The 18,290-nt window shown below is 38.6% G+C and overlaps 2 protein-coding genes across 2 annotated transcripts; one reads left to right on the plus strand and one right to left on the minus strand.

Moving 5' to 3' along the window:
- Positions 1 to 4: 4 nt before the first annotated feature.
- LOC120330943 (mediator of RNA polymerase II transcription subunit 13-like) lies at positions 5 to 7,759 on the minus strand. The gene has a single exon (XM_039397933.2). The coding sequence runs from the start codon at positions 7,540 to 7,542 to the stop codon at positions 1,345 to 1,347; it is 6,198 nt and encodes a 2,065-aa protein (XP_039253867.2). The 5' UTR covers positions 7,543 to 7,759; the 3' UTR covers positions 5 to 1,344.
- A 2,697-nt stretch (positions 7,760 to 10,456) lies between these two features.
- Positions 10,457 to 16,831, plus strand: LOC144424452 (uncharacterized). Its single transcript, XM_078113791.1, has one exon. It carries the CDS (start codon positions 10,457 to 10,459, stop codon positions 16,829 to 16,831), a length of 6,375 nt encoding a protein of 2,124 aa, XP_077969917.1.
- Positions 16,832 to 18,290: the final 1,459 nt, after the last annotated feature.

The following is an 18,290-nucleotide window of genomic DNA, read 5'->3' on the forward strand; positions in this document are numbered from 1 at the left end:
TCTGTTTTCTAAATTTTAAAAATGAACAAATACAAATAAAGGTATTAAATAATCGTAACACAGTAAATAAATTTCATGGAAAATTGATTGAAACGCAAGTCAGTCATGTACATGAAAATATAAAATTTTCTGGTATTATCAACATTTTTCACGCTTAATTCTATTGAGTTAGAAGTTGAATTCTGATTCAAATTTGGATTCCATTGCCGCCTTGCTTTGAAGTTAATATTGAATACCATCATAAAAATTTGGACATAGATTAAAACCGTAAGGATGACTCAAAAATGACAAAGCTCATAAATTTCTTAATCACTTGTACGAAAATGGAGAAAACTTCTACATGTGTTGATTGTACACAAAAGTTTTGGCAATTTAGGACGCTTTGCACAAAAGTTTTCTCTAGAATATTCTGTTCTTTTTTTTGGGTCACCCATAAATAAAAGTCATAAACAAGCAATATTGCAATAGACATAAAAAGGGAAATCAAACTACACAATTACATTTAACTGGAATAGCTATACCATCAAATAGGGGAGGAAGAATTCATAACCTTATCTTAGAAAAATTGAAAATTTAATCAAAATGGCATGCACTTGCATGGAAATTTTACATATTATATATTCTGGCACTTATCAAATGAATCAACTTTTCAGAGGATAAAAATCACAAAACCAATTATGTATACGAAGATTCAAATTGGTCACAAATCAAAAATAGTATGAACTATACGAAGACAATTTGTCTCAGATTTCAACATTGTAACTCAAAATTGTTGGTGGTTAATAAATCATACCTGTTGTTTTTATAGTTCTATGATAAAATAATTTTCAAATACACCCTTTCAGGCAAATTCTCTGCTTTTAATGTCATGTAACAAATTACATCCAAATACTATCCCATGTAAGGAATGTTGAAAATAACAAGCATAGTTTTATCAAATCAAAGACATATCCCTGTTATGCACAACGCAGTTTGACACAAAGCAGCAATTATGAAAATAAAAGTGATTCAGAAGTTAGCTCAAACATGAATCATATTTTAAAAAAAGAATGAAAGTCGATAGACATTCGCGTAGCTTATTCTATAATAATTTAAATAAACAAATTTTTAGAATCTAACTGCATATAAACTCCTCCACTTTTCAATGCTTATGAACATATAATTCTTCTTCTTTTGAGTGTCATTTCAAACGTGGGTGGAAACATTGATATTCCGCAAAAATATTAATAATCAAGGCATATGGAACCATTGATAAGAAAAAAACACATAGTAAAAAATTGACACACAATTTTAAATGTACACCTGTTTAGTAATAATAATACTAACAATAAATAAAGTATGATATTACGTTAACTCCTTGATTGTGTGATAAAGTCTTGTTAGTACAAAATAATGTATAGGAAGACAAGACCTGCGATCGCGAGATACAGGGTCGCAGGTCAACCACGACAGTGCATTATAATTTTCCATCACATATCGCAGAACTTGAGCAGTTTTATGAGAATCTAATTCATGATGTTCATCATTTGTTTCCCCACCAGATCCCATACTTTGAACTTCATCACTGCTAATTTGAATATGTAAAGCAAATCGGAGGAACACTGGGCAGCGAAATTGTGCCTGAGGGCAAGACGACCAAAAAGAATCAGGCATTGGGCCTGTAGGAGCAGTAGATACCAAATATCCCAATGCAAGGGGTTGCTGTTGAAGAACAATGTCCTCTGGTATATCCGTAGATGTTAGGCGATCTGGCTGAGGTTTCATATGTCCTATTTCATCAGATTGCTGATTATTACCACCGGGGGAGGTTGGATTAAAAATATCACCTACTTCAATAGGTATATCATCTTGTTCACCAAATACAGATAAGCCTAGTTCATTTGATAGGAAATCAATATTTTCATTTTGGAATGTTCCACCTGCTGCAGTTTGTACATATGATGATGTTGGGAACACATAGATATGAGTGCACGAGATATCTTCTGGGGTTTTCAATTGAACTTGATTGTTGCTATTCGTGCTGCGTCCAAAAGGTGCAAGTTTCACAAGATCGGGTAATATTGTGAACGACCCTTCTGGTTCGAGCGAAGTCAAACACGCACTGAGGATACTAGGATGCTTGAATGCTGCATTCAACATACATTGATTGCATTTTGTTGCAACTTGCCTTGACAACAAAGAAAAATTTCTTCGATTCAAATGTTTGCTCCACTCTTGAATTTCGCCATGACCTAACCGACCAAGTCTGCCAATGACGATTCTCCATTGCACTGATGCAGTACCAGTGATTAAACTTATACAAATTTTCCACAATTTTTCTATAGCAGCAGTCTTTACACAAATTCGTTGTTTCCTGCGTAAGGACACCCTCCTTGGTGGAACATCTATATTAACACAGAAAGTTTCAAGCATTTCTCCATCTTGATCCGTTGCTGAACCGATAACCCATTTCTGATCATGCGATAAACAATAGGTTACATATAAAATATTACATTCTTTAGTTTGTTTTTTCTCAACAGCCAAACAATCTTTCTGATTGTTTCTGGAACCGGCTAAGATGTATGCGGGGGAATGGATAGCAGGCATTGCCAGTTTGAGCCTATTTTCTTGTGCAGCCTCATATTTAGAAGTGGCTGGTCCAAATTCAGTCATGCTACGAACCAGAGCTGGGCTAGTTATCCTATGCCTGCATTGAAAATAAGAACTGAAAGCAAGTGATCGTGCTGCAGAAACACTAGATTTTTTGCTTGAATTTGCATATTGTAAAATATCCTCAAGTGGAACAATCTGGATAACAACAGAATCTCGCTTTGACTCTGGTAATGATTTTACAACCTCGGAATAGCATTTCCAAATTTGGATAGAGAAGGCAGAACAATTTTCTCCAAAGAAAGGATCAACAAAATATAGTAAAATGGTCGCATTATCATTTGAATTATGTTTACTTGCCAACTGTGCCTGTATGAAGTCCTTTCCAGCTTTCAGTTTTGATGGGAGAGGGGTTGCAGGCCTGTTAGAACCAGGAGTACCAATGGAATTAGATAAAGGACCTGTGGACTGAGGTGGCTTCATTGAATCATTTTGTGAATCTGGAACACCAATGTTGAATAATGAAAATAAAATATCACGGCAAGCAGTAACATATGATTCGACAGACTTTGTGGCATTGTTATCTCCAATGTGATTATGCGTTGGTTCTATATTGTTAGGATCACCAGGGATACGGTTGGAGTTGCTATTGAGATTGGCATTATTTACAACATTGTTTCCAACGCAAACAATTCCATCATCAGGCATGCCGCGAATAAATGGTTTATGCATCCCAAGCCTACAAAGATCATAAATAGAGCTCAGTTCATTGAAAAAGAATCTAGTGGCAGTAAACACATGTTCCACTTCGGGACACATCACAATGTAATGGATATTAGTAATTCCAGCATATGGCTCGAGATATAGCTTTTCCCAGTAATCCAAAGCAAATGGTGAAACTGTCATCCAGTCGTGGTTTTGTCCAACAAGAAGCATTGGCACTGGTAAAGGTTCAAGCGCTCCTGTATTATCTTTACAAAATTCTCTCCAAGTTAAAGGTCCATTCACACGCTGAATGAAATTGAATGACCTCTCAGACCTTCTCCTCTGTATTGCATTTTGTAGAATAGGTTTTAAAAACTGCATTAATTGATATAAATCAACAGAATTAGAACATTTCATTAATCGAGTATCTACCCAACGATGAACAACATTTTTGCAATGATGAACCTGAATTTTTGGCTGATGACCTGTTTCCATTACAGTAATTCCACCATTAATTGCCTCAACACATGCTTCCATTATATCTTGCTGTTCCGCGCTGTTATATACTTGATATTTAATAACATTCATCGCTGATATAGTTTTCACTTTCAGATATGGATTTGGTGCTTGTCTCACAGCAAAATTGACAACAGCAGACACTGCACCATCAGTTTGCTTTCGCAAAGCATCTCTGCCTTTTATGATGTCATTTTCTAATTCTTTTCCAACAATTTCAAGTTCGTCTTCCAGAAAGAGCCCAGCCCCTACTGAAAGACACCGATTTCGTATGGCACTAAAACCGCATGAGCAAGGAAATTGTCCATCTGATAAATTATCAGCCATTGATGGTAAATAGCCAAGTTCAACATCCCTACTACGTATATTTTCATTGCATACACACATCGGGCATTGGTCGAATGATATATCACGAAAAAGATTTAAAACAGAGTCAGACAGCATTAGGGTAACATATATAGATGATGCTCTGCAATTACCTATATCTGATTGAGCAACAGATGAGGATACACTTGTCAGTGGTGTATGAACAGAAAACCTACCATGAGCTGCAGGATTAGGTGTTGAAGTAGCAGGGGATACACTACCACGTGGGGTTCTAGGTGTCCTTGGTGTACGTGGTGTTTGCTGGGGAAGTGGAGATGGCTGAGGAACAGAGGCAGGTGTGCTTACTGAATAATGGTGAGATACTGGAGTAGGGGCATCATAGGAAGGCAGGTGGTTTATGTCATCTTGAGCGTTCATTGATGGCATTTCGTTTTGAGGAGCAACAAACTGATCCATGGGCATTTGCCATGAAGGTGTATATGTAAATGTGTGTGGCAGCTTTCCTTCCAAGATTGAATGTGATTTATGTTTCAACTCCAGTGGGGCATACTTATCTGTCATTGGCTGTCTGCTTAAAGGATTTTTCTTGTACACTTCATTAGTTTTAGCTGAAACATGCACAGGCATGAAGTTCGTCGCCATTTTATTAGCTAAAGACCCAAGAGTTTCTACTGAAACTGCATCACCTCCATAGTTGACACTCGATCCAGCATTGGCAAAATCTAATTCGTTATTGATATAAGGTGTCTGATACTTTGCAACATCTCCTTTCATAGTAGCAATGAAAGATTGACTATGTGCAGCCTCATAGGTATTTGAAAGCATTCGAGTGGGATCATATTTGTTTGGATTGACTTTATTTGAAACCATTTTGCTTCCTGAAATATCATCTGCAGCTGCAGTACCCATGTCATCATCTTCAGAATCATTGAACATGTTGTCTAAATCAAAAGCTGAAACTTTTAAGTCACTTTTATCCATCAATGAGGTACCTATTTGTGGCTTTTCAACAATGGGGCCTTCATTAAATAATGACGGTAACCCTTTGGTGAACATACTACCTGGTTCTTGCTTTAACAGATTACTAAGATGACTCGTCTTCGGATTCATTTCAATATTATTGCCTTCTGTATTTTCATTGTTAGACCACATCCCGGTAGGTTGCTTCAAACTTATATCAGCAGTGAATGGCGAATTAAATGGAGCAACATTATCTGTATCTTTTTCTTCATCTTCAAATTTATATGGATCTGATAATACCGTCATTCCAGCAAGCTCACCTGTGATTGAACCTAGTCTAACGTGAGGTGGATTAACATGATCCATGCCTGCGGTCATGTTATTATTGTATGAAGGAGCTGATGAATTTTCAATGTCATCATTGGCAGTGCTTTCTTCATCCACTTTCATTTTTTTCGAATCAATACTCCATGCCAGTTCCTTTTGAATATGTTTTATATTATATTTCATACGTTTCAAAGATCTAAACGAGTTGCTGGATGCACTAGTTTCAGATTCCAAATGTTCTGGTATCAGAGATGGTTTTTTTGGTTTTCCAACTATATTTGCCATCCCTTGTAGTTTTTGCACTTGTTTGGGCAACTTAATTTTTTTCCAAACTGAAACATTCTCTTTAATTTCCCCTACTGGTGCATTTTTGATTGCTTCATCAGTGATAGTATATTGAAATCCAGGTTCTATGGGATCACTTTGAAAATTTTCACGAACATTGGGAATGTCATTATTTTGAAAAAACATAGGCCCACACATACCTTGTTGATCCAATGATTTTTGTTCTTCCTGATTCCATTGCGGATAATTTACAAAACCAACTGGCTGAGGAGGATACATCATTATCATAGAATTAGATTCAGGATTCTGAAAGTATGGTGCAACAAGTTGTTGATTAACAATGCCAGGCGGGGTTGGTTCAGCACTTGTGTGATGAAATGGAACTGTTGCTGGTTGTTTCTGTTTGTCTGATTTACGTCTTCCATCTGATTGTTGATTGCTGTCATTCATATATTTTAGTTTTCCAGTCATCTGGCTCAATTCATCATCATTTGGAGGAAAATAATTCAGTCTTTGTCTCGCTTTTTTGAATTGGCTACAAAGTTGGGGCCATTGTGATGGGCTGTTGTCATGAACAGTTAGAGGTTCAGGGTGATGTGGATGAATTCCATTTACTTCATTTTCAAGTCGCATCTCAGATGAAACGCTGGCATTGACGACTCTGGAAATTAAGCTCCTAACCAATGAGCTTGTACCCTCTGGGTTCAGTGATGTCATACCATCTCTTGCAGATTCTGAGATCGGAGATGTTGCAACTTCATTAACTGATAACCCCATGCTGTCTTGAAATGATCCGATTGAAGTGATATCACCTTGGTGGCTTACACAATCCATTGCTCTTCTATCTGCATTCCAAGGTCTACTTTCGCCATCCTTCAAAGCAGAATGGGTGTCGACAGGTACAAGTATATAAGCAGAAGGATAATTTGTTCGAACACCAGACAAAAATACTTCAACAACTGGGGGCACAGGCTGCTCAACATTGTCATGATCATCATACGTTTGTCTCTCATACATTGATATGTCAATAGGATAAAAGCCTTTCCATTCATCAATTACAGTTTTCACTGCTTGGTCATGAAGTGATTTATAAACCAATCCGGTAACTGAAGCACGAAGTCCAAATGGGCTTAAAATCACCGTTTTGGAAACGAGATTATTGGAAACTTGGATCAAATATTGATTGTTCAATCGTTCCACTGGCTGATGTGATCCTATATCAACAGTGGCACAGACGGTGTTTTCACCTCTCAAAAAGAAAGTGAAAGATATAGAAAGTCTATCAGATTTATCCACATCTGTGTCTCTTTTAAATGGTCGTAAAAACCATTTTCCAATTCTTACAAATCTTTCTGATAGGAGACACCTTTCAATTAGATTGTGAATTGCTTTGAATAATAGTGTTCTACATTCATAAGATAATCCAACATCTTCCCATGAATCTTCTGATTCAAAAGTGAGCCCAACAGATCTACCTACTGCTTCAACTGATGGCTCATTTTCATTTCCCCACCAAAATATCCATAACTCTTTCTTTAATTCAAAATTAGATCCTGAGTTCATTTCATCTTCATTGAACTGATGTGGGTGGGTCTGAGTCAAACTTGGAGTGCTTTTCTTCAAGCTGGGAGCTTTTCTCCAAACAGCTAGTATATCTTGTGACAAGCAGTTGCTGAATGCCACGAGGACGGGGTCATCAGATGGACTAACTGGGAGAGATTTCGGCCCAGAGAATGTTCTCCATCTCAACCCTGTTAAATCTGCCAGAGAATAGATAGACGAGTGGCAATCATCAAGTTTTCCACCATTGTTGGCTGATGTAGAGGTATTCATTGTGTTGGTAAGACACTACAGCACTATGACATAATGTTATTGTACTTAGTACAACAACGTAATGAATTGGACTATATTATTGAAAAAATCAAAAGATAAGAAATTGAAGTTTTGCTCAATTCCTCTGATTACCCAGCTTGGGTTCGCAGATTTGAATCCTGTGTGGGGTAATTATGTGCAAAAAGATTGACCCCTCGCTGTCGTGGGGTGGCTCACTTGACCATTGATCGTTACGACTCCCTCCGCCATCAAGTCCACGCATCTGAAAACAAACACTTGAAATAACTGTCTAACTAATCCTTTAATCCCATACCGTACCCATATACCCAAAACGGACTGGACTGGTGGTTCGCCATATTATGATTAAGTCATCTTATCGGCTTCCCTGTTCAACGGGATAAATATGTTAATCTTATCCTAATAACAGAATACAGGAATAGTGTTTATGTTACACAAGTTCTGAAGTTTGACGCCCGAACGATATCGGTTCGTGTCTGTCTTTTTTATTTTGAATAAATGTTTGTGTGTTGAATGTGGGTAAACTGGCTCATGTATATTTACATGTATTAATAGTATATGTACTTACTTATAACTGTATAAAGATACCTGGATAAACCTCAACCTCATGAAACTCAGAGACTTGAAATATTATTTTCCCATATTACCGGTATCTTACTACTGCTGTACTATATTCAGATATTAGTCTACGTTATTACAAATTCATTGAACTTTCAAAATAGAAGTGCAAAAGTTCGAAACAATTGTTGTATGCGTACTATACCGTATTCTGATATTACTATGGCCGTATGGTCTGATGGTTGAGTACATTGATGTTATAGTACGATATCTACCTTGAATATTCTGTTCTTCATTAGCATATTTCAGTATTTCTGAGTTTAATAAATGCGCTAGACCCCAAGGCTGGAAGGCGATTTGGTAAAGCCAATGGTGGGGCTGGTGAAACGGGTCTCGTGTAGTTTCGTGCCGCAATAACTACTAGTGGGCGTGGCGTAACAATTTTTGCATATATCATTCCCGACCCCTACCTGAGCACGTCATTCAAAAATTACGTCACTGCGACGTCACAATCGCGAGATAGAGCTTGCCAAAAGTATATTGACGATCACTTGTGAGGCGTCACGGCCCCTGCGAGTGCGTAACAAACTCTCTAGCGACAGCAATCTCTCTCGTATCGGATCATTTCGCAGAGCCCAAATTAATACGGTACTATGCAATATCTGGGTGCAAAATAAATATGAATAAATGCCAAGCATTTTGCCTAAGTCAGTGGCGGCGCGTCGATAGGCGCAACCGGGGCAATGCCTCGGTTGTTTGTTCGGTATAATAAAAAATATTCGAAAAATACCTCAATATCGGTTGCACAGACTGTCTACACTAGCCATATTCTCCCGACATGGTTCATTTTTCGCTCGCAAAGCCTTCGCCGAACGTCGACGGGGCGACGCCTTCTGGTTCGTTGGTTGCTTGGAGAGTTAATAGTTTCCTCGCCTTCGTTTTTGTCACTTGTTTCGCTATTTGAATCAGTTAGAGACCTTTAGTCCATTTGCTTTCGATTTTCCACATTCCTTTTGAGCTCCTCACTTTTTTCCGGCTTCGCATTTCTTAGCCTTAGACCTCATAATGAATAAGGTTGATGCACTACTTCGCACTCCGTTTTCGCAGCTGCCGCTGGAACAAAAATTAGAGGTACAACGTCTTGGGCCTTATCAACCAAAAAATTGTTCACTGGAACAATCCCATGACGGAGGAAAGCGTCGGCGTACATTCTGCGCAGAAACTTGGTATAAAAAACACGAATGGTTGTGTTACAGCGAGGACAAAAATGCACTTTTATTGTTTTTATTGCCTACTTTTTGCTACCGCCCGTGACTCACGTTGGTGTAAATTTGGTTTTAGAGATCTTAAACATCTTTCTGAGCGTGTCAGGGATCATCAATCTTCTATGGAGCATCTGAACAATGCAGTAAAATACCGAACATTCGGAAATGTTAATATTGCAGCACAGTTGGATGAAGGACGCGCGGTTTCTATTCGTCGGCACAACCAAAACGTCGAGAAAAACCGCCATGTTCTCGGTCGATGTTTTGAAGTTCATTGGTTGTCACGAGCTGTCCCTCCGTGGGCACGATGAACGGGCTGGCTCTTCTAATAGAGGGGTATTTTTGGATATGGTGGAATAAACCGCATCCCTAGATACAGTATTGAGAGATCATCTTTGTAGCGGTCATGATTCTAAACGGTGACCGCTATTATTATAACTAAACTGGCAACGGTAACTTAGGGCATTGAACCCTGACCATTTTGGTGTTGGCGGGATCTCTTTCGGCGTGAGCCGCTTGGAGGTAGGACGTATAAATTTGTATCTTAATCAATCGGGGGACTTTTGGTATTATTAATTAGGCGTAGTTTAAATTTACATCATATAATTCTATTTTCCTGTTTCATATAGTTATTATTGGTCCCTCCTGTGTAATAGCACTGTATTTTACCGGATTACTGTTTGACAACTATTTCATCATTATTTGACTACTATTTTGACTCAACAATAAACATCTTTGGACAATCGTTTCGAACTTTGAAAGGAACTCAGACAGAACCGCGTCATCAAAAATAAAGTGCCTGTACGATCTATTTATTCCAATCACCCTAACGAGCACATCGCCATCGTATGGTGCTGAGCCGTTATAGTAAAATACATATCTCTCGGGAGGACATTGTCAAAATCTGCAAGTGTTGCAGTAAAGTATTGTGGGGTGTACCCACAGACCCAACACATTGTCAAAGTCTGCAAGTGTTGCAGCAAAACGTCATATAATCAGTAATTTGTGCTGCTGAGAAGGCCGTGTAGGCCTATTGTAATCAGCTGCAATTAGATACCGTAACGACCAACACCATGTCAACAAAATCTAGAGAAAGTCAAATTACTGATATAAAAGATGATTTGGATTCCTTGTCACCATGTGAAACTTTAAAAAGCAAACCAATTAAAATGTTCTCTGCTGCTGACAAGTCCGGCTCTAGGCCTACTAGCAGTGAAAATAGCTCTAGCGTCCAACTAGACCAAGGCACAAGAAATAGTGACTCGTTGAAAGCAGCCTTCACTGAAATGGAGAATGACATTTTAGAAGCCATAGCCGACTGCAAATTGTCTTTCGTCACCTGCAAAGATGGTTCTGGAATTCAAGCGGTGTTTCCAAAACTAGTGCAGTATAAGTCAAGTTTATCTTCAATTGTCAAGGATATGAAGAACATTTTATTGGAGACTGATTTGATTAATTTCACACGTCGTTATCAACAATGTATTGAAAATATTATACAAGTTTCTGAAACTGCTAGTGCGAAAATATTAGAACTAGATGAACGATCCCAATGTTCTCAATCATCTCGCCCAACTTCAAAGCGGCATCGTTCTGCTCGAACTGTAAGCAGCGTGAAATCAACAATGTCTGGGGAAAGCAAAGTTTCAAGCAAAAAAGAATTCTTCGACTTGCAAAAAGATGTGGCAGCAATGGAGGCTACGAAAGGCATTCGTAAACAGCAATTTGATCTTCAGATTCAAAAAGAGATAGCGGAGAAAAAAGCCAGGGCGCTAGTTTGTCTTCAAGCTGAAGAGGCCGAAAATCCTTTCAGTGTTGATGTGGATCTAATGAGAGGTGCAAATAATTATTTCAATTCAAATAATAGTTGTTTTAATGCAAATTCAAAATCATCTCCTATTTTAAATGAGGCCCCAGCGTGCATGGTTATTGATCCTCAAATTGAGCTAAATAATTCAGATATTTCTAATCATGATCAAGTTTCATCCACTGTTGTTGATATTCCCTGCCAAGCATCGAGCTATAGTCCTGTAATCAATCCCCGACTGCCCATTACTAATGTTAGTGCTTCCCAAGAGGCCGTTTCCACTGGTATTGTAAATGTTGGTAGCTTTTCCTTGCCACCCCCTAATGTGAATTCATTCCCATCAGTGCCTACTGTTTCTAATGTATCACAAAATGTTTTTAATGTATCCAGAGTTGCTAGTGCTCCTTTTAACTGTTGTACACAAACCACCACTGTGTCTGCCAATTCAGGCAGCTTACCAACTCATTGTAATGATAATAATATCTCTGTTCCCACTGTGAATAGTGCTGCTCTTCCTCCACAAACCTGCAATCTTTCCCATGACATGACCAATTTAATGAGTAATATTTTATCAGTCCAAAGGGCTCCTGTAGCCAAAGTTAGGGTGTTTGATGGGGATCCATTGCAATATCCACAATGGGAGAGCTCATTTAAAAAGCTAGTCGAGCAAAGGTTGCTTGATGACGCAGATAAAATGAATCTGCTTGAACGTCACTTGACAGGTGAACCCAAAAGTATGGTTGAAGGTTTGTTTTTATTACAATCCGAGAATTCTTATGAAAGAGCTAAAAAGGCCCTAAAAGATCGCTATGGTGATGACAGTGTCATTAGTGTAGCCTTTAGAACAAAACTGGCATCATGGCCTAAAATTGGTCCAAATGATATAAAAGGCATGTTGGCATTTTCTGATTTCCTTCAGCAAATTGTTGAGGTTAAAAAGGTTGTAGAGGATTTAAAAATTCTCGATTTTCCCTCAGAGCTATGTGTGTTAATCAAAAGAGTTTTGCCCTCTTCATTGTTTAACAGGTGGAAAGAGTCAGTTTATGAATGGAAGTGTAAGTTTAATGTAAACACATCTGATAACTTGAAGGTAAACTGCCCCAAATACCCTCCATTTGAGGAGTTTGCAAAATTTATTTTAAAGCGTGCCTCAGTGATGCATTGTCCTGAGATGACAGTTTTTGATGAGAATCTCAACCCGTCCAAGTATAATACTGAGCAAAATAGTAAGTCTAATCATTCGAGATATGGTCATCGAATGAATAAAAATTCCTTTAGCACTAATGTTTCACGAGATAGTTGCTTGCATTGTAATGGGTCTCACAAAATTGGTGATTGTCAAACATTCTTACGAATTTCTTTGGTAAAAAGAAGGAAACTGTTCTGGGATAATTTTTTATGTTACTCTTGTGGAGTGAAAATGTCCAAGGGTCATAGTGCAAAGTCATGCAAAAACGTGGCTTCTTGCAGAAAGTGCAATAAGGGCCATTTGACATGTTTTCATGTTGACAATAAGCCAGAACAGACTGAAAGTAACCAATCTTTCTGTTCTGAAGTATGCTCAATAGTTGACCAACATGATGGTGTAGACCAATCCATGATTATCCCAGTATGGGTCAAAGGTAACACTTCAAAAGAAGTGTTATGTTACTGTCTGCTTGATGGCCAGTCTAATACAAGTTTTATCACAGGTGAGTTGCAACAGCAACTGGGGTTAAAGGGTGTTGACACCCAGATATCATTATCCACTATGTCCAGCCGTAATGACTTAATTCAGTGCAAGGTTTTTAAAAATATTCAAGTCTCTAGTTATGATCATAAAGATATTATATCTGTTCCCAGAGCATATACCCGAGATGAGATCCCTGTCAAGAGATCTCAAATTCCTAAATCTGAAGTCTGCAAAAAGTGGAAACATCTAGCTGATGTAGCCAAGCACTTAATGCCATATATGCCAGATCTCCCTGTTTCTATGCTTATAGGCAGCAATGCACCAAATGCTATCAGACCTCGAGATATAATAGCCGGCCTAGAAACTGAGCCATATGCTCAAAGATCCATACTTGGATGGGGTGTTGTTGGGAAAGTTTGCCATGGTGATGATGATTGCTATGTAAGTCATAGGATGCTAGCATGTGGTGCTACTTCCAAAGTCGATCCCGGGGAGAAGTTTGTCTTCTCTACTAAAGTAAAAGAAGTATTATTTCCCAATCAGGTGTGTTCGATGTTTAATGCTGATTTTGTTGAGCACTGTGGCAATCAACAAAATATGTCAGCAGAAGACCACAGGTTTCTAAAAATTCTCTCAGATGGCATCACTAAAAAGGATGGCCATTACAAACTTCCATTACCTTTACGATCCCAACAAATCAACCTTCCAAATAATTTGCCTCTTGCTCAAAAAAGACTTGAGCAGCTGAAGAAGCGTATGCTTCGAGATCAGAAGTACAAAAATGATTATTATAAATTTATGTCGGACATCATTGAGAATTATGCTGAACGGGTGCCTGATGATGAAGTAAGTTTGAGCAATGGTAGTGTGAATTATGTTCCTCATTTGGGTGTGTATCATCCAAAGAAACCTGATAAAATTCGTGTTGTGTTTGACTGTTCTGCAAAATATGGTGGTGTGTGTTTGAATGATTATTTGCTTCCTGGGCCTGACCAGATGAACAGTCTTTTGGGTATTTTGCTCAGATTTCGTATGGAGAGAGTGGCTGTGAAGTGTGATATTAAAGCATTTTTTCATCAATTTTTAGTTGATGAACCGCACCGTGATCTGTTACGTTTTTTATGGTGGGATAATAGTGATATGACTGGTAACTTATGCCATTACAAGTTGAAAATTCACCTATTTGGTGCAATTTCATCACCTGGCTGTGCAAGTTTCGGGTTAAAGCATGCTGCAGATGATGGTGAGTCTTCTTTTGGTAAGGAAGCAGCAGACTTCATTCGTAATGAATTTTACGTTGATGATGGTCTGACTTCAAAGCCAAATGCAGAGGATGCTATTGAGTTGATAAAAAATAGCACAAATTTGTGTTCGAGTGCTGGTTTAAATCTCTGTAAGATAATGTCTAATAGTCGGGAGGTTCTTGAAAGCGTTCCTCAATTGTCTGTGTCTCCTAGCGTGCAGTGTTTGGATCCAAAATCTGATCCCTTACCTGTTGAAAGAGCTCTGGGTGTGGACTGGTTAGTGGAGAGTGATTGCTTGTGTTTTCGTATTGACTCGAAGGTTACTCCTGTTACAAGGAGGGGAATTCTTTCCGCAGTCAGTAGTGTGTATGATCCCATAGGTCTGGTTGCACCAGTCATTCTTGAGGGTAAGAAAATCCTCCAAGCCTTGTGCAAGGATTGTTATGACTGGGACGAACCCATTCCTGAGATTTTCAGGGTTAAATGGGAAAAATGGCAAAAGGATCTTTGTCATTTGGTGAATCTGAAAGTAGATCGTTGCTATAAGCCGGTAAATTTTGGTAATATCAAGCATGTGGAACTGCATCACTTTTCTGATGCCTCTGAAAGTGGTTATGGCCAGTGTACATACTTACGTCTGGTTAATGATTGTGGCAAAGCACATTGTGCCCTTGTAATTGGTAAGGCCAGAGTTGCTCCGTTGAAACATGTTACAATTCCCAGGTTGGAATTGACTGCAGCAGTGGTGTCTGCCAGAATGAGTAATTTGGTTAAAACTGAACTAAAATTGAAAAATGCCACAGAGTTTTTCTGGGTCGATAGTATGGTGGTACTGGGGTATATACAAAATGAGAGCAAACGTTTCAATGTTTTTGTGGCTAATAGGGTGCAAACTATCCATAATTTTTCTAGTCCATCATCCTGGCATCATGTACCTACCAAGGCAAACCCGAGTGATGATGCGAGTCGAGGCTTGCAAGCAGACCAGCTAAATGCTGGTTGTAGGTGGTTGAACGGGCCAGAGTTTTTGTGGTGTGAAGGAAAATTTGTTCCTCCATTAGTAAAGCCTGAACAGAATGATGAAGTAATTTTAGAAGTGCAGAAGGAGATGAAGGGATGCTCTGTGCATCGAACCATCGCCTTCAAAGCTGACTGTTCTGGCAAAGATTTTGATATCTCTAGACTTAATATTTTCTCATCCTGGTTTAAAGCAAAACGTGCAGTTGCAAACTGTATTAAGTACAAGGATTTGCTCAAGAATCCTAAATCTGCCTTTCAGAAAGTTACTTCTGATGATTTGTGCCAGGCGGAAAATTTAATTATATTTTCCCTTCAGCGTTCATATTTTAGTAAAGATCTAAGTGTACTAAAGAATTCTGATTGCTCAGATCAAGTCTCATTTAAAAACCGGTTTTCAAGATTAGACCCCTTCCTTGATAACTCTGGCATTGTCAGAGTTGGGGGACGAATTCGAAACTCTATAGAGGAGTTTAAGGTAAAACACCCTGTTGTCTTACCTAGAAAAGGTCATGTCACAAGTATTATTATTCACCATTTTCATGTCCGTGGTGGCCACATGGGTCGTTATATGACTCTAAATGCTATACGGCAATCTGGTTATTGGATTTTGGGAGGCACTTCTGCTGTTTCTCAGCAAATACATGCTTGTGTTCCTTGTAAAAAAATTAGAGGTAACCCACATGGCCAGAAGATGGCTGACCTGCCAAAAGATAGGTTTAATTTGGACAGTCCGTTCACATATTGTGGCATGGATATCTTTGGGCATTTTTTTATTAAAGAAAAAAGGTCCATGTTGAAACGATGGGTAATTTTATTCATTTGCTTGTCATCACGAGCTGTACATCTGGAATCTCTGAATTCTATGAGCACAGACTCTTTTATCAATGCTTTGCGTAGGTTCACTGCTCGAAGAGGCCCTGTGAAACAGCTACGCTGTGATTGTGGTAGCAATTTCATTGGTGCAAGTAACGAATTAAGAAAGGCTTATAAGGAATTTGATCAAGTCAAGATCAAAAATTTTCTCTTACAGGGTGAATGTGACTGGGTCGATTTCAAATTTGGGGTGCCAAATTCCAGTCATATGCAGGGTTTTGTTGAAAGGCAGATACGAACTGTTCGTTCTGCCTTGGAGCCCCTGTTTTTACAGTTTGGTCACATATTATGCGAAGAATCATTTCGCACTGTGTTAGTGGAGGCCGAGCAGGTTGTTAATTCGAAACCATTGGCAGTTGCTAATTTGAGTGATCCTCTGGCACCTGAACCACTGACTCCTAACCACATTTTAACACTCAAGCCCAAGGTTTTGTTGCCACCTCCAGGTAATTTCCAAAAGTCTGATCAGTATCTTTTAAAACGATGGAGACGTGTACAATATCTTGTTAATGAATTTTGGTACAGGTACCGACGAGAATGCCTTCACCTTTTGCAAGAAAGACAGAAATGGGTCTTTCCAAAGAGAAATCTTGCTCTGGGTGATATTGTCCATGTTATTGAGGATGGGTCTCCTAGAAATTCATGGAAATTAGGAAAGGTTGTTGAGGTTTTCCCCAGTGGTGATGGGCTAGTACGTAAAGTAAGACTTCAGCTTGCCACAAGTTTGTTAACAACCAATGGTAAGCGGGTTGGGGTCACAGCTTATTTAGACCGGCCTGTACACAAGCTTGTTCTTTTAATTGCCAATGAGGGTTCCAGGTCTGTGGAGGATTGATTGCATTACACATTTATTGTGTTAGTAACTTGAATTTACTTATTTACTGTGTTAGTAGTTGATTAATTTTATCACTACGTTCTTATTGTGTTAATAATTTTTTGATGTTTTGCTATTTGCATATGTTTTGTGTGTTTCTATTGAACGTAATTGACGGGTTTACAACTTTTCTCACAATTTGATACCTTTGTAATTTTATAAACTGCTTTCTGTTTTTCTCGTATGTGGGGTTTCCCCGACGGTGGAGCCAATCGTTTTAGAACCTTTATAAAGCGTTTTTATATTTTCGCTTGTTATTACTTGTTTGTGGGGTTTCCCCGGCGGTGGAGCCAATCGTTATGTTTTGACATTATTCAATTTGAAATGCTTAATGGTGCACCGGCGGCGAAGCTTCACTTTGGTTTTCACAGTTGGTTCTTGTTTGTTTTTATTAAATAGAAATCAGTCCCCCTTGTACTTCCATACGAGAGGAACTGATTTGGGGAGCCATGTAGCGGTCATGATTCTAAACGGTGACCGCTATTATTATAACTAAACTGGCAACGGTAACTTAGGGCATTGAACCCTGACCATTTTGGTGTTGGCGGGATCTCTTTCGGCGTGAGCCGCTTGGAGGTAGGACGTATAAATTTGTATCTTAATCAATCGGGGGACTTTTGGTATTATTAATTAGGCGTAGTTTAAATTTACATCATATAATTCTATTTTCCTGTTTCATATAGTTATTATTGGTCCCTCCTGTGTAATAGCACTGTATTTTACCGGATTACTGTTTGACAACTATTTCATCATTATTTGACTACTATTTTGACTCAACAATAAACATCTTTGGACAATCGTTTCGAACTTTGAAAGGAACTCAGACAGAACCGCGTCATCAAAAATAAAGTGCCTGTACGATCTATTTATTCCAATCACCCTAACGAGCACATCGCCATCGTATGGTGCTGAGCCGTTATAATCTTGATGCCGCAACTGTTTCGAAAGGGACATCTAAGGATATCCAAAATGATTTGCTCGACTCAATGTATAAAATTTATTTACAACATTTGGCTCTGGAAATTGAGAATTGCCAGTTCCTTTCGATTCAGTCTGACGAGACAACTGACATCATGTGCGTTTCCCAACTGGCTGTGATTTTTCGGTTTGTGAAAGATGGTAAACCTACCGAGAGATTTCACAGCTTTGTACCAATCGTTGATCGCACGGCTTGCGGGATATCGGCTGTACTGAAAGAAGTGTTACAGCCTTACAACGCGAAGTCAAAATTGATAGCTAAAACTTATGACGGCGCGGCAGTCATGAGTAGGTCGAAACATGGTGTTCAAGTTTATATAAAAGAAGATTTTCCTCATGCGCATTTTTTACATTGTTATGCACATCAATTTAACCTCGTTATTACGAATATGTGTCTTGATACCCCTCTCGTCCGTATATTTTTTGCAAATGTTTCGGGGTT

Source organism: Styela clava, chromosome 6 (genome assembly GCF_964204865.1).
Source record: "Styela clava chromosome 6, kaStyClav1.hap1.2, whole genome shotgun sequence".
In the NCBI taxonomy this organism is placed as follows: Eukaryota; Metazoa; Chordata; class Ascidiacea; order Stolidobranchia; family Styelidae; genus Styela; species Styela clava.

Coding starts and splice junctions, on each gene's coding strand:
- LOC120330943 (XM_039397933.2), bottom strand. CDS start 7,542: ATGAATACCTCTACATCAGCCAACAATGGTGGAAAACTTGATGATTGC.
- LOC144424452 (XM_078113791.1), top strand. CDS start 10,457: ATGTCAACAAAATCTAGAGAAAGTCAAATTACTGATATAAAAGATGAT.